We start from the raw sequence: 22352 nt of genomic DNA on the forward strand, positions 1-22352 counted from the left end.
ATCTTGCAGATACCTAATTTCTTTCAGTAAATTGGCGTTCCTCAATGCTTTTGAATGTTGTTTAGCTTTTTAAAGTGAAAGAAAAGGTCTTTATACAATAACGACATATCTTAGCTTTTTAAATTGAAAGACAAGGTCTCTATACCATAACATGTCTCTCGATGCTCAAGAAAACAAATTTAAAGTCAGTTGTATAATCATACTAAACGGAAAAGCTCAATAAACTGCGAATATTGGGTTTAATTTTATATTTCATTCAATATTTGAATAAATTATCTGTAGAAATGCATAAAACTATTGAATGAAAGTCTTCTTTGGTTTGCCGATAAGACCCCGCGATAGGAGCCGAACGAAGCTGATTTTTCTTGAATGAAAAACGTACTATAGTTGGTTAAAAAAACCGAGCTCTTAAATAATTATAAAGCTAAATAAAGGGCGAATATTTGTTGTATTATGCTCTCCTTTTTATATTTCATCCAGCATTAAAATGAATTTTACTTATTTATAGAAAGGCTAAAAATTTAGAGAGAAAGTCTTTGAATTGTCGATTATCTTCGAAAGAAACTGCTTGTCATAAAAAATAAAAAAATGTACGATCGTCTGGAAAAAAACACCTGAATTCTTTAAGAATACTTCTTTATCCATCTTTGACTACATTGAAAGTTTTTTAAAATTGTTTTTGGTCTATAATGCGTCCAAATAAGCGATTTTTTTCTGTGCATTTCTGAGTAGTGTTGCTTTGAAATCAAGCGGGATTCCTGTGTTATGTACACGGACGTATGTGCGTATGTACGTATGTACGTACGGATGGACGGAAGTGACGTCAGCCAGGCCATGAAAAATCAACTCGATGAGTTACCAATTTTTCTTTATTATGGTTCTTCGCTCACGCTATGATACCTCATGATGAGAGCTCCTCAAAGATTGACTGAATTCAAATTCTTACACAGCCTAATATTGAACGCGCTTTTTACTTCCATGAGCTACTATAAATATTTTTACATGTTAAAGGATCATGCAAACCACCAAACCCTTTTTCTATGAGGTTTCATATCGGGATTGAATTTCGATGGAAAACCTGTCCCGGGTTTTTATTTCAGCATTGATATTATAACAGGGGAGAGCGGGGCTGAATTCAAAACCCCGGACAGGCTTTCCTTCGAAATTCAAACTCTACATCAAAAATAGAAATAGGGCGTGATTGTTTTTTAAACCAGCTTGGGACATTTCAGTCTGGACTTCCATGCTTTTTTGAACCCGATTTTTATGATTTTTTCAACTGAGTTTGCAAATCATTCTAATAAAACAGACTAGAGTTACGTGTGCAGCGAAAAGGTGAAAAAACATAAATATTTTCCAACTAGATCATTTTTTCCCTTCACCGAGAAGAAAAATACTAATGCACTTATATACATTTTGGTGTTAGCGGTGAACTTTATTTTAAACAAGTATTAAGAGGGTTACATTAAAATGACTCCTTCGTTAAATATATTGAAATAGCGGAATCAAGTGCTAATATATATATATATATATAAAGCTCTGAGATATATAGGGGATATCACATAGAATTAATCGCGGAGATACGATTTTATCTTCGAGTGTTGAGGAGATATTTTATGAGTGAGCGCAGCGAACGAGCGAACATGTAATTATTACGAAATTTCACACCGTAGTATTTTCATTATTAAAAAAATCCTTTTCCTTCTACTCCCCTGCATCGACGCTATGTTATTTTACTTTATTATGTCTTATCCATCGCCTGTATTTCCTGGCTTCACTTGACGTTATTTCCTTTCTCGTCTAACGCCGAAGGTTCAGGTTCATATATTTTGAAAAGAATTCTTTCTGTGAGACCACCATTGATGAGTTATTTACATTTCAGAACTTTCTTCGATTACATCAGAAGTCTTAACATTGAAAATCTTCTTATATTCAAACTCTAGTTACTTGCAAGTTTATACACTTGACAAAATTCTCGATTCTGATTGGACAGAGGATTAAATCCCAAATTGTTCTCTGTAGAGTCCCAATTAATTTGCTCAATTTTGTTTTGTGTTTATAAACAAAAAAATCGCACTATCTTCTCGTACAACTCGTAATTTATAGATACTCGTAATGTTTTGAAAGTTATCGAATTAAATTCGCCTAGAGGTTCGTCTACTTTTGAAAACTGATACTGACCATTCACAACGAACCAAAGCAAGTATCGCTAAAAATACTGTTTTCCTTATTATTCGTCCACTTTTGAAAACTGATACTGACCGTGCACAACGAACCAAAGCAAGTATCGCTAAAAATACTGCTTTCCTTATTATTTTCTTGTATAAACATTTTGAAAGTAAAAACTTTCATCCGATGACTACAAACTATGCGGATAAATATTTCCGCACAGATACAGTTAAATTACTAGATGATAAAGTCGAACAAAAATCTAGAACAATAGGTTTCCCAACCATTTCGCTCCATTGACTATGCCTGGTTTGACGTCATGTTGAGAATATTTTGAGGTCTAGAACATTCAGTTTGAACACGAGCGGGCAATAATAAAGACCTACGGCTTTTCAGGTTTAATACGCCAAAGGGTGTTTGCTTTACTCTGCTATATTTATTATTAACGACGTCTTACAGTATTAAATTATTATTAGGGTCTCTTTTTGAAGGTTAAAGGGAAACGATTGTATTCCTCTTACTTTGTACCGACCTGGAAATGGCAACTTGTACAGCTAGCTTGTCGTGCTTTGTTGTTTTCCTGTTTTATCTTATAGCGCAAGGTAAGTATAAAACCTTAGGATTATCAAAAAATCCCAGCGTTGGACATTATTTGCAACATATATATTTATTTATTTATGAGTTTATTTATTTATTCATTTTATTCATTTATTTTATTTATTTAAATTTATTCATTTGTTTTATTTGTCAGTTAAAAAAACAAAAACAAAAACTAGGCAGAATATGGACATTAGTATAATGATAATTATCTAATGCTACATTCATAGTTTGTACGAATATAGCAGCGTGCGCAGAGCAGGTCTTTAAGGTGAGCTATGAGTTAATAAGTTTGTCGAGGAAAAGAAAAAGCACAGTAGGAACAACAGACACATTGCTAGGTTGAGAAGACGACAAGACTTTCAATAGATCGGGATGCAAAGAGTCGAAAAGGTTAGAAGCAGAAATATTGAAAGCTAGGCTCCAAACTAGCTAGGTGATTGTCCAAATTTACTACTACATATTTTGCTAAGCACTAAAGTGAGCTCCAAGAACTCTTCCGAGACCACTGAACTTATACAAACAAAAACCACACAGAATTCATGCATTTGTCCCAAAGATGAACGGCATCTTTTTTTGATTTGAAAATATTGCACTTTTAAAAATCGAGAAAATTATTTCCGTTTTCCGATTCAGAACAAACGCGCGTCGGCTAGGTATATTCAGCGTTACAAGATACAGAGTTACGAAGATACAAAGATACAGAGTTACAGAGTTACAGAGTTACAGAGTTACAGAGTTACAGAGTTACAGAGTTACAGAGTTACAAAGATACAGAGTCACAAAATATATCTCATGTATCTCATGAAAGATATATAGACAAAGATATTAATAAGAGACCAAAAGAGGCTTTTCCGTGTTTTTTTTTTTTTTTTTCATCTAAAGTTAAACGTAAGTCAACGAAATTCAAATTAAATACACCAGGAATCCAGATTGTTCACCTTCAAAACTCAAAAAAATCGTGGTACTGAAAAGAAGCCAAAATAGTGTTTGACCGCTAAAAGTCGTGTTTTACTCTAAAAACGAGAGAATAATGCTGTGAACGAAATGAATTAGAATCCAAACAATATAATAACTGTGAAATATTAGTATTACTAATATGTATGCTAATTCTATTGTTTTCTATTGTTCAAGAGCACTATTTTGTACAATTTGGTGGGCCCATAAAGGTCTCCTATGAAATGCTTCAGAAAACGCGTACTATCGCTTCGCCTTGGACTGAAACTGATTGAGCGGACTTGAAACCCCGTCCAGTCCAATATTGGAGGCTTTGAAATGACTTCTCATGACTACAGACTGAATTCAATCCTTTCACGTGACTTTACCAGGTTTCAAGTAACATCATGTGACCCAAAAATAGCCCATTGATTGGCTGGTTTCCTCATGAATTATTAATGAGCATGGGAAATGAAATTAATTTAACAATCAATTCAATTTCATCGAGAGGCAAATGCAATAAATACTCTGCTTACATGTAATTCAATATCGTTGTAACTCTATTTTCTTGTATTTTCTATTTTCTTGTAACTCTGTCTTATTGAAATTCGATATCTTTGTAGCTCTGTATCTTCGTAACTCTGTATCTTTGTTTCTTCGTAACTCTGTATCTTTGTAACTCTGTATCTTTGTAACTCTGTATCTTTGTAACTCTGTATCTTTGTATCTGAAGATATAGAAATAATGATAAGTTATAACTTATCATTATTTCTATATCTTCATGTATTTCATAAGTGCTACGCGGTCCACATATTCTTATCTTTGTATCTTGTAACGCTAATTAGACCAAGCCGACGCGCGTACTCCTCGCTTCTATGAAAATATAAAGGCGGAGTCTTCAAAAACATTCAAAAACCATGCCATTCCTGTGCTTTTATACGGAAAGAAATGTTTAATTCAGTATCCCATTCCTTGACAGAATTTGAGAAAAGTATCACTTCGACAACTCTCCAGTGAATACGGACACGACACAACGAAGTGGCTCAAAATATTTTTATTTCCAGTTTGATGCATTCAATTAAACAACTTAGGCCTAGGGCAAACGTCGAACTTTCCATGTACCGAACTCATTAAAAACAATGGATATCAGGTGATAATGAGGCGGCATTCTCTGATGTAATTAAGTTCGGTGCATGGAAAGTTCGACGTTTGCCCTAGGCCTTAGAAAATTAATTATGATTCAAAATTAACTAAATTTGAATCGCTAACTAATTAGATTGCTCATTTAACTTTAAAAAGGGACAAAACATGCCTAAAAATCATCACTGACTGTTTATTTCAAATTAACGAGACCCACAATGTCCTGTGGTCTTGGAATGCACTATTCAGTATGCAGTATTGAGTATTCAACCTTTTTTAAAAATAGCTGTATATATCTTTTTTTCTTATTTGTATATTTAACTTTAGCAGTTATTTCATACTTTGTGTTTCGCGCCATATTATGACTGCACTTAATAATAGTAATACAGTAATAATAATAATAATAATAATAATAATAATAATAATAATAATAATAATAATAAATAAACATTTATATAGCGCCATTTCCGTGAGGTCAATGGCGCTTTACAACAAATTATTTAAAATTATATTATATTAAAATTATATTAAATTCACTTGATGATTCGTTTTTAACAATTTCCAAAGTACGTTCATCACATACTAGTTTATAATTTAATAGATTTAAAAGTCTTTAATAAAATAATATGCGAATAAAAAATCTATTATAAAAATTAAGTATCTAAAGAGAAAAGTCTTTTGCTTTTAACTCTTGTGGCAGTTGATTCCATAACTTTGGAGCAGAGATTTGGAAAATTCGTTCACCATACGAATTTATGTTACTGTTAGGAACTTGAAGTAGGTTTTTGGAAGACGATTTTAATTGTCTTGATGGTGTGTAGCTTTGTAGTAGATTAGTCAGGTGATCAGGAGCCCTAGAGTTAAGTGCTTCGAATGTGAGTAGCAATATTTTGTAAGTAATTCGCTGTTTTACTGGTAGCCAGTGTAGTTCTTCTAATACTGGAGTGTATTTGAATGATTTCTATGCAGGGTCTTTTGGCTATAAAACGAGCTTTTACACAAAACTTACACATACAAAAAGCCACACTTCCCTGTTTGTTTGTTTGTTTGTTTGTTTGCAAATATTGTAAATAATTTTTCTTTGTATTTGGAGGTTAAACTATGTTAAATTTTATGTAATTTGTTCTTGGATTTCTTTCTTAAAGTTCCCGCTAAACCAAAAGTAGCATTCACGTCAAGGTCATCAAAAAAATCTGAAACGTCTGGTTTTGTTAGCATCAGCCTTGAAAGAACTGTTGACACAAACATACAAACAACAGTGAGGTAAGTATATATTTCGCATTTCTGCGTCTCTTTTTCCAATTTACCATTCTTCCTCCCCCGTCCCTCATCCCCCGTCCCTCCATCTCTTTCTTCTTTAATCTCCCTTTAAAATATTTGGCAGCCAAAGAACGCCGTAAAACACATTGTTCAATTAGACATATCATCCTTTGAAAAGCTCTAGATCTTTATCACTGGCTTTATTCCACTACTTTGTATCTTTTCGTCTTCTTCTTCTTCTTCTTCTTCTTCTTCTTCTTCTTCTTCTTCTTCTTCTTCTCCTTCTTCTTCTTCTTCTCCTTCTTCTTCTTCTTCTTCTTCTTCTTCATCTTCTTTTTCTTCTTCTTCTACTTCTACTAATGTCATCCAATTGTATCATTTATTTGATCTTTTGATTTTCTGCACGCGCATAGTACGCGCGCGCTCTACGCTGTTTGCTTACGTTTTTGGGGTTTTTCCGTTATTTCGACTCTGCCCTGAAGATGAATGTGCGCGTCGAAAGCTTGGCAAATACGACAGGAAATTGAAGTAGTAATCTGTTCAACTTTCTGGAGTATTTTTACATCTATTTTCCAAAGCCTTCGACCTACATCGTCATCTTGAGGGCAGATTTGACCATTTGAACATAAGAAAACACAGGAAAACGTTAGCAAACAGCGTAGAGCGCGCGCGTACTATGCACGTGCAGAAAATCAAACGATCAAATAAATGATACAATTGGATGACATTTTTAGAATAGATTCTAAAGATAGCATCAAAGTGTGCACATGATGGGGCACGGGATTCCTTCTTTTAGTTCATATTCTCTTATTTATATGCTGACAAACATAAACAAATCATTCAGAATATAATTTTTTTTGCCATGTATATGTCTCCTTTTTATCTTTATACAGCTTAGATCTAAAGGGAACCGCGACCAAGGATAGTGATTACCTTGTAGTAGGATCATTGGTTGTAACTTTTCCAGCTAATGATTTATCCCCCCAAAATATCAGTCTTTTTATACTCAATGATGAACTTGTCGAAATCGGGAAACGCGAAACTATTATCGTTGAGATTCGAAAAGATGCTGCAATCAATAGGAAGGCAAACTACACGAGACACAGAGTCTACATAGCAGATGATGATGGTAAGGAAGAATTAAAGGGCAACTTTTCTCCTCTCTGTTTGATTCTGTCTGTTTGTCTGTCTATCTGTCTGTGTGTCTATTTGTCTGTGTATGTGTGTGTGTGTCTATCTGTCTGTGTGTCGTGTGTCTATCTGTTTGTCTTTTTGGCTCATTCAAGAAAGAAATAATTCATAAGAAAAAGACACGTGGTCTATCTTGTGGGAAAACGTTACGCGCAGACTTAATGTGTATATGAATAATATAGACGATAACATTGTTAATGGTAATATACCTCCTCTGCTTGGGCGTAGTGTTTCACATTTCAGACCACGTGCCTTTCCGTTGAGAATAAGATTCTTTGTTTGAGTCGTATCCATATTAATGTGTCTTCTCGTGCGCAACCGTTAAACAAATAGATGATGCTTTAGGGAATGACACGTGGTCTGAAATGGGAAAACATTACGCCCGATAGCGCCCGAGCCAAGGAGATCTATTAAGTGTTTCTCGAGTTGAAGTCCTGTTTAAGCGACTCGCATTTTTTGATATGACTCTAACATTGATTCCTATTTTGTCTCCATTCCAGTCAGTATTAATTGTCAAAACACCCAGGTCAGTGAGTCTGCGGGAACAGCGACAGTCCAAATAGCCAGGTCCGGGTCATTCCGAGCTAATAGAGATACCCATTCTATCGAGTAAGTATTTTATATTTTCGTAAAAAAGAAACAAAAAAAAAAAAAAAAAAAAAAAACACGACGCTTTCTCACGACGACCATAATGGTGTTCTTTAACGCTGAAAATATTTCTCACTTGCTTCCTTTACCAACACATCAAATGCCCTGTCTTTGTCAATTCATTCAAGGAAGCATGGCAGACGGCGCGGTTGCTTGTAATCTAAATTTATTCCGCTGGTAAAGGAAAAATGCGGGCGCTCCTGCTTCACCGAGTGAGTCCAGAAGTAGCTCGTGGACACTTACAACGCTCGGGTGACACTCTCGTCCCTTCGAAACTCGCTCGGCAGTGATATTAGCAACCGAATTTCTATTTGTCAGAGGATAATCGGATGAATAGATTAACTACTGGCGACATGAAAGATAAATTAACTACAGGCGACAAAAACAACGGTCTGCCGTGCTCCATTTTTTCGACTCTACTGGGGATGGTTGAAATCCACTAATAAGTTTAAAAACAGACATAAGAAAATGCATAGCTTTGGAATGCCATTAGATAAATAAAAAGCGAAAGGAAAATATATTAATGGCCACATTTTATCCTTTCTTTATTGGATTATGATCATGTGATTATGTATAGCATCATATTGCATCTGTCGTAAGATTAATTTCCATTCAAAACTTTTGCTTTCATAGTGTAACCACATTTTTCATTCAGCATGGCGTCAAACTATTATGTGGTGCCAACGCCTTGCAGCTTATTGACATCCAGCGACCAAAGACCTTTGTTCTCACAATTTTTTTTCTATTTTACAAAAGATGCTTCACAAAAGATGACAGTGCAACAGCACCAAGTGATTATACAACAATAAACTCTGCTTTCAGCTTCACAAATCGCAACAAAGTACAGAGAATGAGTATTGCCATTAAAAATGATACTATTCCCGAGGCAAACGAAAACTTTAAAGTGAGATGTTTTACACGTGACGTAAGAGTACGAATCAATAGCTCTTGTGATGATGCTGTAGTTACCATTCAAAACGACGACAGTAAGTCATTTTTTCTTAGTTTTCAAGGAGATAATAAAAGCACTCGTTTTTGTGCAGTAGAAAAAGCAGCGGCAAACTCTCGTGACTGTACTGTGGTCATATCTCCTTTACCATATGATATTGTATGCATTGAAACTGCAACAGGCCTGCGAAAAATACCCTCTAAGACTCTGTCTTACAGTTTATTGTCTTTTGCGTAGCAGCATAATCACAATAGGAATGCGAATAAGTTCTCTCTGCGATCCGGCAGGTCGGTTAGTATATAGCGAAAAGCACGTTCAACATCATGATGACAACTGTTTAGTTAAACAGGGTCATGTTTTATCATGAAACACAGGGAGCAGTATGTTTCGGTAACACAGTAAATACGTCCGTTGCTTCCAACACAATACTCAATCTAAGCCAATAAAATGCGACTTTATAAAGCGTTCGTTCAATTAACGACATACACTATTTATTCTTTACAGCGTACGCATTCTTCTGTCCTGGTGGTTATGCAAAAAAAGTCGCCGAAAATGCCGGTTCTTTTTCAGTCGAAATTTGTCGTGTAGGTGTCCTGGATACATCGCCTACTGTTAAGTGAGTATTCAAGTGTACATAGACATTTCCCGAGTTTGCTTGGATGACTACGAAACAATAGCTTGAAGTCGAGATTGAATATGATTATTTTATTCACTAAACCCAAACTCGACTTGAAACCATTGCTCATGATCGGTCATGTGAACAGTCTTTTCATAGCGTCTTATCGTTACTAGGACACTAAAGATGCAATTGTTTTTCTGTTTCTACAGATTATGTAGAACAACCGAAGGAGGAAACAGCCCATCAATTATTGCAGAATGTAAAGATGTAGCTTTTACAGTAAATAGAGACAGGGTAACTGCTGGTATTATTATTATCAATGATAATAAAGGAGATACAGAAATCCAAACGTTTCAGATTTACTTGGAAAGTTCTGCCGTCACAATTAACGATACAGCCCATTATGACGTCACTATTCAGGATAACGACAGTAAGCGTCTGACGACTTTTTTTAATATGTAAATTGCATTACTAACTGCGATTCTTATAACCTTGCTATATCAAAACTGTTGATTGGATTAGTATAGGTAATAGGACTCCATGCTGTCCAATTTGGAAATGATTGGATGAAAAAAATTCCGAGGACTGGCAAAATTGGAAGAGGCCGATAGGTTGAGTCCAATTTGGCAGTCAGAGGAATTTTTTGAATTCAATTATTTCCAAATTGGACAGACATGTAGTCCTATTGCAGATTATTCATATCATCCCCAACTGTACTAGACTGATTCCATAAATCATTTTTTTCCCTCGAAAGAACGCGAATGGAAACGATCCAAATTAGTCTTATTTGGACAGGAAAAAAGATTTCCACTTTTGATAATACAATGTTATAAGTGTTTGGTTTTTATGAATTCATTGACAATACATTATGTGTAATTACGAAATAAACAAAATGCACGCTAAATGAATTACGGAAAATAGAGAAAAGGCAAAAAGAAAAATAAATAATATGTTTAAGCAATAGATTAAACATAAAGCAACTAATGACACGATTTTTTTTCAGATACCTTTTTTCTGACGAGTGTTAGTGAGATCCAAGTGACTGAAGGTGTTGGATCACCTAATGTTACTCTCACTATCAGAAGGGAGGGTCGAACTTCAATAGCTTCTAGTGTCAGGTAATTGTATTTCTCTTTATGCTCTTTAAATCATCATAATCACAAAAATTACGGTATCATAATTTGATTATTATCAACATTCTTCTTATGATCATCATCATTATTTATTATCACCATGTCATTAACATTATTATGTCATCCTAATCAGCAACATGAGGGTATCATCACCAACATTACTATCATATCATCCCATCATCTTTATCATCATCATCATCATCATTGCCACCACATCATCTTCAAATCATCATCATTACCATCATCATTACCATTACATCTGCCCTTCATCATCATCATCATCATCATCATCATCATCATTACCAATACATTTGCTCTTCATCATCATCATCATTAACACCACATCTTCCCATCATCCAATTATTGAATGAGGTTAATCATGGTATAAATAGTCCCCTTCACAGTTTCCTTCGCCATCTTGAAAGGTAACCGTGCCTTTGCATCCAAGCGAGACTAAACGTTAAGGTTGTAATGATTGAGAAAAATTGTCCAAGGTGTTGTGATGTCGATATTCAACCGTCTTGTAGAAAAAGGTAAAATGTGCTTATTTGTTGATTTTTATTAATTTTCGATTGCCTTTAGTCTGGAACTCGTATTTGACACTACTGCTAAGAGTGCAGATTGCACTGGTATAAGTCCCCGTTTGATCGAATTTGAAGCAAATGAAACAAACAGAACAATAACAGCCTGTACATTGGTGGATGACAGACTGATAGAAGACGACGAGACTTTCAAGGTTAAGATATCAGGAGTGTCTTCAAGCAATGTTAGGACTGGAAAATCTGAAAGAACTGTCAAACTGATAAGTGATGATGGTATGAAAATAATAAAATTTACATCATATTTATGCTTTTTTTCTATCTTTTTTATTCTTTCTTTTCATTATTCTTATTATTCAATAAAGATAACTCTATTCTGTTGCAAAACATTCAACTTATCACAAATGGACTATTTGGTCAAGGATTTATATATATTTTTTCCTGAAAGAAAAGTCAAACTGATCATATTCATTATATCATTTTGTGTTTTAATGGCAACGAAATAAGCGCAAGCCACTCGTATTTTTCATACGAACTAGTGAAGATATCGATGACGTTTTTTCAGTTTTCCAATGTTTTCAAGTTTTTGCTTGTGAAATCCGTTTTCGCGCCACCATGTAATATTTATTATTCATACATTATCATTTTTCCTTTCAATTATTCTAATTGCTCAATATCGATATAGGAATATCCTGTCGCAAAAGATTTAACTTTCTTTATAAGTTACCCAATAATACATGAAAGTCAAACAACTTATCTATCAAACCCAAGAACGACCTCTGCGCTGATTTAAGTACAGGGAGCCCAAATGAGAAAAAATTGTAATTAAAAATATGATTTAAAATCTTGATTGGAAAGTTTGCTATATAAAACAATCTAACGGAAAAACCAAACCAAACCAAACCAAACCAAACCAAACCAAACCAAACCAAACCAAACCAAACCAAACCAAACCAAACCAAACCAAACCAAACCAAACCAAACCAAACCAAACCAAACCAAACCAAACCAAACCAAACCAAACCAAACCAAACAAAAAAAAACAGCAAGTAACAGCAAGTGGTCAAGGTAGAATCAAAGATGAAATAATTCAACTTTGTGATAAACATTTTGCACTTTATGAGAATAAATGTATTTTCTCATAAGCCTTAATATATCTTGTTTTATAATGTTTTCCAGTGAATGTTGGATGTCAAGGATCGCGGTTGAAAGAAGCCAATGGTCCTGCTACTGTGAGACTGGACAGAACTGGAGCAACCGCAGTCACTGCTAATAATATCTCGTACGTACACAGTTATAAACTAATTCTATCAGGTTTTCGTAGTTCGAAATAACATGCATCCTGGTTTAGCTGCAAACACCATCATATACGGCATGACTAGCTCAAGCTAGACCACAATGCACCTTGTTTAATAATGGGATTTTTTTTCATGTAGCGCATTTCAAATAATATAATAGATAATTCAACAGGTTGTTTCATTATGCATACTCCATTTTACTGTAGGTTAGGAAGGGTTGGGAGACAGTCCTTGTCCGAGAAGACTTGAAGGTCTAACCATTAAGAATTATATTTATCAGTTGAGAAGGTTTTCTATCAACTGTTTATTTTCTCTCGATGCTCAAGATCTTAAACATCTCACATGCATGTCATTTTGAAAGACACAATATGGAATTGTCATATAACTGTTGTTTCGTAGGAATAAATACAATTCTTGATTCGGTTTAAGAGCACTATTAAGACAAAACATGACCGCCATTTTGCAAAATTTGGCACAAACCTGTGTCCATCGAAGAGTATTCATTGATATTGTGCAAAATAAATCCTTTCGTATGCATGGCATTCCGACAGTTCAGTGTTTTGTCCACACTTTCTCCAAATATAACTCCAAAGAGCAAAAGATTTCTTTCGGTTTACGATCCTAAAGCACTTTTCAACGCAAAAGAAAACCCGAAAACTTTACTAAAACTTTCCTTCTTTCCGCCATTTCTTCGAATATCAATAATAAATTGTTCAAGGCGTCCTTAGCATATGACAGATACCAGCCTGGTAACGAGAGAAAACCGGGCAAAATTTGCGCGAAATACGATTTGCAGCTTTCCAAAAACCGAAAGTCTGATTGTTCTAAATCTTAAAGCCCTTGGCTATCATTCTCACATCAACCAAATTTTCTTCCTAAGTAACAAAGAACACCAAACTTATTAAAGTTGCTGAAATAATATGCATTATATATAGCATTATATAATTAAACTATGAAATAACTCATTTTCTTAGCTTGCATATCCACCACGGCAACTTATCAGTCTCTCTACCTCATAAATGTTTCCCTTCCGTCCTTATTTCACTAATGGCAATATATTTTCAGTTGATCAAACTGTTTAGCACGCTATAGAAACATTTTTCTCGGCTTTGCCTCGAGAATCATCGAGACTCTCGGAAAAACAAAACTATTTCCCTCGCGAACAGACATTAAGTGTATACCATTGCTATGAAAGGGTTATAACAAAGATAAAACATTGCGAATAACAAAGAAAACCGTGTCAATTGATAAATAAAAAACATATATTTTTCATTTCGTTTAGGTGCAGCATTACCAATGGTACAGCTTTCAGCCCGAACGACTACATGTCTCAAACTTCAACCACAGTCTCATTTGCACTCAATCAATTGACTAAAAACTTCCCTGTGGTTCTTACCAATGACAGAGTAGTCGAGACAAATGAGAGTTTTACAGTTACTTGTAACACTTCTGACCCACGAGTGGTTGTTGATCCATCCTGCATTGGTATACAGATAAATATCACAAATGATGACAGTAAGTAAACAAATAGTTAAACTAAATGTTCTTGTTAATGTAACTTATCTTAGCCCTGGTCCTCACTAACGACACGGCCATAACATGGCATAAGTTTATTAAGAACATCAAAACGTTTTCGTTCTTCTTATGCTTGTGATTATGCTTGTGTCACTAAATTTCTAGTGGGGACGTACACTCTTATGTTTTATGCTTGTGCTTATACACTGGTGAAGATCAAGCTTTAATCAATATTTATAGTTTTTCACTTTCACGGAATTAGCTATGCCAGTTACAGAAATTTAAAATTTTCTTTCAGTATATTTCCTCATTCGATTTTTTACCACTATTGGGAATTTTTTCGCTTTCTGATTGGTCTAGAGCCGAGGGAAAGAGGAGGACATACCGATAAATTACGTCAGCAAATCACGCTCGCGCTTGAAATCCCGTTTTTCTTTCAAATTTAACTCTTGTTTTGAAGTAATTATTCATTTTTTTGTGGTAAAAAAAAAAAAAAAATTCCTCCAGCTTTCCTTGGTATGTCCTCTTATTTAACACTTTTTTCGTCATCTAGCCGTCAAAATATTTCGTGGACTCCCTCGGCTACGCCTTGACGACTAGATAGCAAAAATCGTGGTAAATAAGAAGACATAAACGAAAAAATGGAGGAAATTGATTAAATTTATATTTTTTCTTAGAGGTTTCTTTGAGGGTTGGTTAGTATATTTTATAGTACATGGGTTGGGTTTGGATGATGCACCTTGTAGGGGACTTAATGCTCTATTGTGAAATCGCCTGCCTTTGGCAAACTGTTTCAATAAATTAAATTAAATAAATAAAGTATTGCTCGTTTTCTAAGCACAAAATCAAGGCACGCATTGTGTCCACCTTAGATGAAATTCCAAAGAAGGATATAGTTGATGCTGTGGGTAGTAAACAGACCTCGAAAGCAGAGGAGAGAACCAGCACGCAAACACCTCTATTGAAATGGGATGCCGTCATAGAAGAACGAACATACGACAACAGCAGTGAAAGGCGGCGCATAAGCAGCATACGCAGCCTGAATGCACACACAAAAAAAACTATTGTGTTAGAAGATATCTTCTATTTCAGTTATGAAACCATTTTACGCAGAGCTTATCATCAAATCATCATTTTTTCAGCCTATGTTTACTTCTGTCCTGGATATTCAACTTCCATTGAAGAAAACGTTGGGTCCTACACAGTTCGACTTTGTCGTGTTGGTGTGCTTGAAGACACCCACACTGTGCGGTAAGGGTTATGCAGTATCCAATTACAATTGTTTTGATCCCAAGGGCGGATCCAGGGGGGAGCAATGGGGGTTGAAGCCCTCCTTCAGCAGAAAAAAATGGTGCTTTTTTATAGTGTTTTCCGTTGTGTTCACGAAAGGAACTCAATTAGCCCTTCCCCCTAAATTCAATTAGCCCCCCCCCTAAAATTTTGGCTAGATGCGCCCTTGGATCCGGCCTATTTTCCAGCGTTTTCATTTTATGTTTTTGCCTATAAACATTGCCTTCAGATTTTCTTTTCTTTTTCTTTTTAAAGAAAAGAAAAAAAAGAAAGGAAAAAAAAAAAAAAAAAAGAAAAGAAAAGAAAAGAAAAGGAAAGAAAAAAGAAAAGAAAAGAAAAAAGAAAAGAAAAGAAAAGAAAAAGGCAAAGAAATTAAACGTTTAACAATATTTAAGGTACGATTTTCTCTCTCTCATATACAGACTATGCAGAACTTCTGATTCAGTCTTTCTGCCGCATGATTATCCATCAGTACAAGCAAGATGTGATGATATAGTGTTTGCAGCCTACGAAACGGTAAAAGAACTTGTCATTCCTGTGACTAACGACGTTTGGGGCGAACAAGAGTACAAAACATTCAACGTTTTCATAATCACTACCGACTCTCGAGTCACCTTCAACGATACGACAAGTTACGCTGTCACCATACACGATGACGATAGTAAGTACTTGTTTTGTATTTAAACAACGAATGTTGTTTGGAAAGTGCAATGGAAATATAGGGTGCCTTATAGATAAGGCTTAGAAACCTTTCCAATCACGCACCTAATTGTTCAAGAATACAAAGATGGCCGCTGGAAAACTGGTCGTGATTTTGAGAGAAAAACATTTTAGTACAAACATAAGAGCAATGCAACACAGAACATGTCATCAGTTTAATCTCCTTAGGGATTTTCAGAATTAATTTACAAAATAAACTGATCATATATGAATCAGATAATTCTAGAAGTTATACATACAAAAAAGGAAACGTTAAAGTGCCAGCATTAGCATATGATGTGAAAAACCTTTATAACTTCAAGAAGCCTATTTTTTAAAAAGGTTTGGGGTTATTTATTATCTTACCCCATGTAGAATCAAAACTGTGAATATTGTCAAAAGGGTGATAGGCACATTCAGAAGCATCCATTGAGATACATATTTGTTATTTACCAATCGACGGGTTCGGATATGGAAAATCTGACTGTTTCCTAGCTAGGTCTTGAAAGGCTGTTTTGCAATAACAATATTTTTGAATTTCTAGATACATTTTGCTTCAAGAGAACGTCGGCTACAGTCTATGAAGAACACGATAAATTTGTCAACATGACGATCAGACGAATGGGAGCAATCACTGTGTCAAACGCTTCTGTCATGTGAGTAGAAAATGAACTGTAGCTGATTTTAAGGATTTGACTAGGCGCGCAAGGCATGATTTATATTATCGATAAAGTATCATTCCTATCAACCACCGCAAGTCCAATACCCTTGATTTTCGTAACTTTCTTGAAAAGAAGCTAATCATGTGCGAATTTCTCGCAGTTAATCTTAAAATGATGAGGCATATTTAGTAACCAATGTGAAGTACTCACTACACATTACGAACGAAGAGCAGCGGATTATTTTTAGTGTGCTGTTAATTCACCTTTCAAGGAATCGATAAAGCTTTTCAACAGCATATGTGAGTGTTTAAGCGGTCTTTCTTTAATTAAAAACAACAACAAACAAACAAAAACAAAAACAAAACAAAACAAAAAAACAAAAAACAAAAAACAAAAAACAAAAACAAAAAAAACAACGAAAAACAAAAACAAAAAAAACAACAAACAAACAAACAAAAAAAAAACAACAACAAAAAAAACAACAAAAAAACAACAACAAACAAACAAAAAAACAAAAAAACAAAAGACAACAACAACAACAACGAAAAAACCAGAAAAAAACAACAACAAACAAACAAACAAAAAAAACAAACAATAAACGATAACCTTACCGGTGAAGGTAAATTCCGAGTTTTATATGGACAACATAACCTTTAAAGGAAAAACATTTTTAAAATTTCAAACCTTCGGTAAAATGACACTCTTCTCAGTTCACCATTCCCACCCCCCTGGTAATCAAAGATTGAGAGCTTGGGTTCATGGTTAATTAAGAACTAATCATTAATCTAAAAATCTAACTCGCAATCTTATTGGTTGATCATAGGCTTTTGCTTTGCAACATACCTACTGGGCAATATTCGTAAGTCTTTCAGTGGCCTGCGCATTCAACGATCACGTGACAGGGAAAATGGCGGGAAATGAGTAATCACATGAGCAATTTTGGCACAAAGCCTGCTCATCTAAATTATGTTAATGTTCTTGTATTATAGCATTGACACTTCACCACAAACCGCCATTACTCCAGAGGACTACGCAGAACCGATTCTTAATCTCCGCTTGACATTCTTTGTTGGGGAGATTGAAAAACATATCTCAGTAAATATAGTCAACGATAAACTCGTAGAAGATGACCAGACGTTCCAGCTTTCATTGACTGCTGTTAATGGAAGTACCGAGTTCCCAGACTGTAAAACTTCTTCTGTAACTATTGTCAGCAATGACGGTAAGAGTTCTGTCCTGATCTGTCCTAAAAAAACAAAAGCAATGGCACAAATAAGCATATCATTAGTATCCATAACCTCAAAAGCTCGAGTGACACTATAATGACTGGCTGATGACTGACCGAATGATTGATCTTTGAATGCTTGCTTTCATTTTAGTAAACATGTTCTGCAGAGATCGGAGAGGACATCAGAGGGTTTACGAGAACAGTCAAGGTCCTGTACTCATGGAGTTCACGCGAGAAGGATCTCTGCAATACAACCACACAATAAGGTATGGCTTGCAATATCAAAAACATTCCAAGCAGGTAGCTAGATCCGGCCGGCTTTTGACGTATTGGATATATTTTTACTATCAATCTATTTTTTGTTATAATTCTTGATATTGTCTGAGATGGTTTAAAATCTTTATTATAGACAATCTATATAGTACTTCTAATAAAAATGTAATTATGCCCTAAAATGATATCGAATGCCGGTGCATGCAAAGACAAATAAGTTGCTATTTTTGTGTGTGTCAGTATTCCATTTGTCTGTTCGGTCCTTTTAGAATTAACAATCTAAGGCTGTGAAAAACTGGACACTCTCACGCAGAATGTTGATGGTGAATGTTTGTTTTTCAGAATCCGTACGATTGATGGCACCGCCCAATCTGGTAAAGACTACATTGCTATCGATAAAACCTTAACATTTGCACCCTACCAGACCAGCTTAACAGAAAATGTGGTGTTGGTGAATGATAACGTCCTGGAACCTGACGAGACGTTTAGCTTGTCTGTGACGTCATCAGATGACAGGGTACACATAATATGTCCTGGTACCGAATTTACTATTATTGATGATGACAGTAAGTATGAAGGCGCCTTGCACTGTTTTCTCAATGTGACTGTGCGGGAGGTTGAGATCTCTTAAAATCGGGAAGCGTAGAAAGTTTCTGATTTCAGGAGAATTTTTCGCACAGGTCTTCAGCTTCGATTGTGGTTCTCATTATAGCCGGCATCTTTTAGGACTTAACACGCGATTTGTCATTCACTTTGTCACTTCAGCCAGAAAGCCGCTAGACCAGAAAACACCTTGTATATAGATTTGGATCGGAGGCATCCTTTGCGAGAAAGCTTTCAGTCCATATTTTCTGCCTCAATATAGTGAGTGGGAAAAAATGCTTATACGCCTATGACGGGAATCAACAAAGCACAAGGGAAATCAAGGGAGATAACGAGAAACTCATTCTTGTACGTGTTTTTATATTTTCTTGTGCATCACTTCATTGTAGCTTTTATCAGATGTGGTAACCAGAGCATCGAGGTCAGCGAGGGCAACAAAACCGTCTATTTAACTTTGAAAAGAGAAGGCGTCTTAAACAAGGCTTCTTTAATCTGGTAAGACAATGACTATTACTCTTTTTTTTTCATTTTTTTTATTTAAACATTTTTTACTAAACATTTGCCCAAAAAGCTGTAAAGCTTAACTAGGGGGCTCACATCCATAATATTTACAGTACAAAGAAAGAAAAGTAAACTAGCAAAAGCGAAATAATGAAAACAGTAAATGGAAAAATAATAAATCTTTGGTGAACAAAAAACGGTTTGTAGCTAATATATACTTTTGTACTTCAGTGAAAAGTTCATGATTTCTTTTTAAGTCTAAGTCTCTACAGCCATATAAAAACCAATTAGGTTTTTGCATTTTTGAAGAAACATCTTGCCACAAACTACCACAAATCAATGCAGCTGAGGTAAAAAGAGAATTTCTCTGAGCAGCATATAAGGGACATTTAAAGAAAAAATGCATAATTGATTCTTTTTCAATTCCACATCTACATCGGGGAGAGGAAGAACAATTGATTTGAAACAAGTATTCGTTTAATGCACAGGCTTGTAACCTTAATCGAGCATGTAGAACTGACGCTATTCTTGAAATAGAATAATTAAATAGTTTATTACATTTCCAAGAAAGAAACTTGTCACAGATATCTTTCTTAAAAATAGAAAGAGATTCCACATTCCTAATTTGCAAATCTAAAGAATTCCATAACTTAACAGCAGAAGGAAAAAAAGACTGCAGAAAACGTTCCGTCCTACAAGGAAAAAGACTAAAATTATAATTGGATAATTACTCATTTCTATCTACACTCCAATTATGATGACTTCTAGCGGTTTTGAACTATAAAATTGTATTTTTGGTGTAACAGGTTTAGTACAAAAGACGGCTCAGCAGTTGATAAATCAGACTACAAGCCACAGAACCAAGTCAATAGAACATTCCTTCCAGATCAAGTGTACATGACGTTAAGCGTCGATCTAGTTGACGACGAGTACAAAGAAGACGATGAGACTTTCTCAGTCATCATTGGAACTTATGACCACGACACGACTCTTACGTCAGGAGGAAAGTGTGTAATTGTTACCATCAAGGACGATGACCCAAGTAAGAGCGCTTCCGCGGGACCACGTATCCATGATACAAACCATCCATTCAGCTTTCTATCGATCGTTCCACCTACCGCTCTAACCACACTTCCATTCAATCACTCAATCATCCTTCTATTCATCCCTCAATCCAACCACCCTTTCCATCTTTCCCTCCATCCCTCCACCCAACCATCCTTCCATCTAATTTTCCATCTAACCACCCTTCCATTCACCTCTCTATCTAACCTCCCTTCCGTTCACCCCTCCCTCCAACCATCATTTCTTTCACCCCTCCATCCAACCATTATTCTATTTAACCATCCATTATCCATTTATTCACCTATTCTATCCCATCTTCTACTAATCCATCCTTCATCCCATCAGTCTATCTTCCACTATCTTCAACCCATCTATCACTCATGATTCGTGGCTAAATAAAGTACTTTACTATCTTTCAGATCGCATGACGGAGCAGCAAGCACAAGGTAATGTTGTATTTGAAATATCAATATATAGAGGAACAAATACTATTTGTCAAATTATTGGGAGACCCTTCTTTAACTAACACCAACTACAATATTCAAAGCTATTTGCATATATTATATTATCAATACAATTCACGGTTAGGATAAGTTATGTCTTTGAATTGGTCCACGAATTATTCAAATAAACTCCGGCATGAGTTATATACATTCCACTCTTCGCAAGAAATCGTTCAAGGGCAGAACATGTGCTTTGAAACCTTCCCGACGCGCCCTCATAATCTGTCTTTGGTGATGTCACTTTTGTCTTCAACAGTAGGATTTCTTTTTCGCAATTTCTTCTGGTAACCCATTATCATCTTTTAGGTGAAGCATACACTTATTTCAATAAAGTTAGTCACCAAAAAACCTAGAAAGCTGAGATCACTAAGGATCATGGGAAACTTTTAATACCTAACAAGTAAAGCTTTTGATACAATTTGCAGCTTGAGGATGCTCAGAAGAGGTGAGACTGTAACTGCTAAAAGATCTAAAATCCATCAACAGTTATTAAAGTGGTTGAAACATGTAAAATGTAACTACCCATAATCCTTGTTGGTCTTAACCTTGTAGCTTTTCAGGCGACTAACTTTATTAAAATAAGTGTATACGAATATCCAAGCAGGATGATGGCCACAAAAGCAACCAAGCAACATGACACTTCGCGTCACATTAACTTACAAACTTACGAGTGTTTATTTTCATGTCTAATTATTATAACAATGAAGTGAAGAGATAAATATAATCTAAACGTACTTTTTCAGCGCTCCTTCTCAGTCGACGGCTTAACTTCTTAATAATTATTGGAGTTGCCGGTGCTTTCGCTATCCTGGTTCTTATATCTGTCGTCTGCCGCATGTGGTATATCTTACGGTAAGGAAACAAGTTCAATCATCTGCAATTAATAAAAATCTGTAACCCAGGTTAACTTAATCAAAGTAGAATATGTTTAGAATTGCTGATTTATCATAGTTTAATCATTATGTATCTGCCTTTGTTACTTTTTTTTTTTTTTTTTTTTTGCAGTCGAGCCAAGAAATAGGTTCAACGGGGGAGTAAACGTGAGGGAATCAATAAAGTTAATTAGTGCAGATATAACACACACATGCCACGTCACGACGAGTGTGCGAATCACGTGCACGATATCATCATGATATAGCCAATCAATCACCAATTACCTTGCACCGCAATACTTTTCTATGGCAACGCATAATTTGACAACATCAAAAACGTAACTTTTCTATCGAGCATTTATTAAATATATATTTCAGCTTTTCAGTTTTTCTGTGACTAACTCTGCTACAATAAATAAATAAAAACCTTTACTGTGTTTTTCTTGCACCGCATGTAGCAAGCTTTATTGTTTTTTGGGTTAGGGTTTTGGTTTTGCAGGGTATTGTTTAGCTCCAAAATCATTGTTCTCGGCTATTGTTTTATTGTCTTTATGGCTTAGGTGCCCTGCAAGACCGCTGCTGCTTTGACTACAACAAGTTAAGATGGTTCACGTTGTACTGAGGTCGTAACAGTAAGGACGACGGCGCACGTTTGAAAAACC

At 35.3% G+C, this 22352-nt stretch overlaps 1 protein-coding gene across 1 annotated transcript; it reads left to right on the top strand.

Annotated features, from left to right (window-relative positions):
* The first annotated feature begins 2543 nt into the window (after positions 1-2543).
* Positions 2544-22147, top strand: LOC116299471 (uncharacterized). Its single transcript, XM_031708130.2, has 22 exons — positions 2544-2771; positions 5988-6105; positions 6996-7231; positions 7794-7902; positions 8698-8927; positions 9395-9506; positions 9719-9939; positions 10513-10627; positions 11225-11457; positions 12361-12463; positions 13762-13994; positions 15137-15245; positions 15707-15945; positions 16528-16639; positions 17635-17867; positions 18025-18139; positions 18489-18712; positions 19139-19244; positions 20057-20292; positions 20735-20761; positions 21562-21670; positions 21824-22147. The coding sequence occupies exons 1-22, from the start codon at positions 2708-2710 to the stop codon at positions 21837-21839; spliced, it is 3300 nt and encodes a 1099-aa protein (XP_031563990.1). The 5' UTR covers positions 2544-2707; the 3' UTR covers positions 21840-22147.
* Positions 22148-22352: the final 205 nt, after the last annotated feature.

The sequence above is a fragment of the Actinia tenebrosa genome, unplaced genomic scaffold, assembly GCF_029948245.1.
Source record: "Actinia tenebrosa isolate PJP-AT-01 unplaced genomic scaffold, QUT_ActTen_1.0 PGA_scaffold8__29_contigs__length_14323225, whole genome shotgun sequence".
In the NCBI taxonomy this organism is placed as follows: domain Eukaryota; kingdom Metazoa; phylum Cnidaria; class Anthozoa; order Actiniaria; family Actiniidae; genus Actinia; species Actinia tenebrosa.

Bases quoted from the DNA above. Each gene is read 5' to 3' on its own strand.
- LOC116299471 (XM_031708130.2), top strand. From the start codon at position 2,708: ATGGCAACTTGTACAGCTAGCTTGTCGTGCTTTGTTGTTTTCCTGTTT. The intron at 10,628-11,224 runs GTAATTGTATTT...GATTGCCTTTAG, and splicing joins TCAATAGCTTCTAGTGTCAG to TCTGGAACTCGTATTTGACA. The intron at 20,762-21,561 runs GTAATGTTGTAT...GTACTTTTTCAG, and splicing joins GACGGAGCAGCAAGCACAAG to CGCTCCTTCTCAGTCGACGG.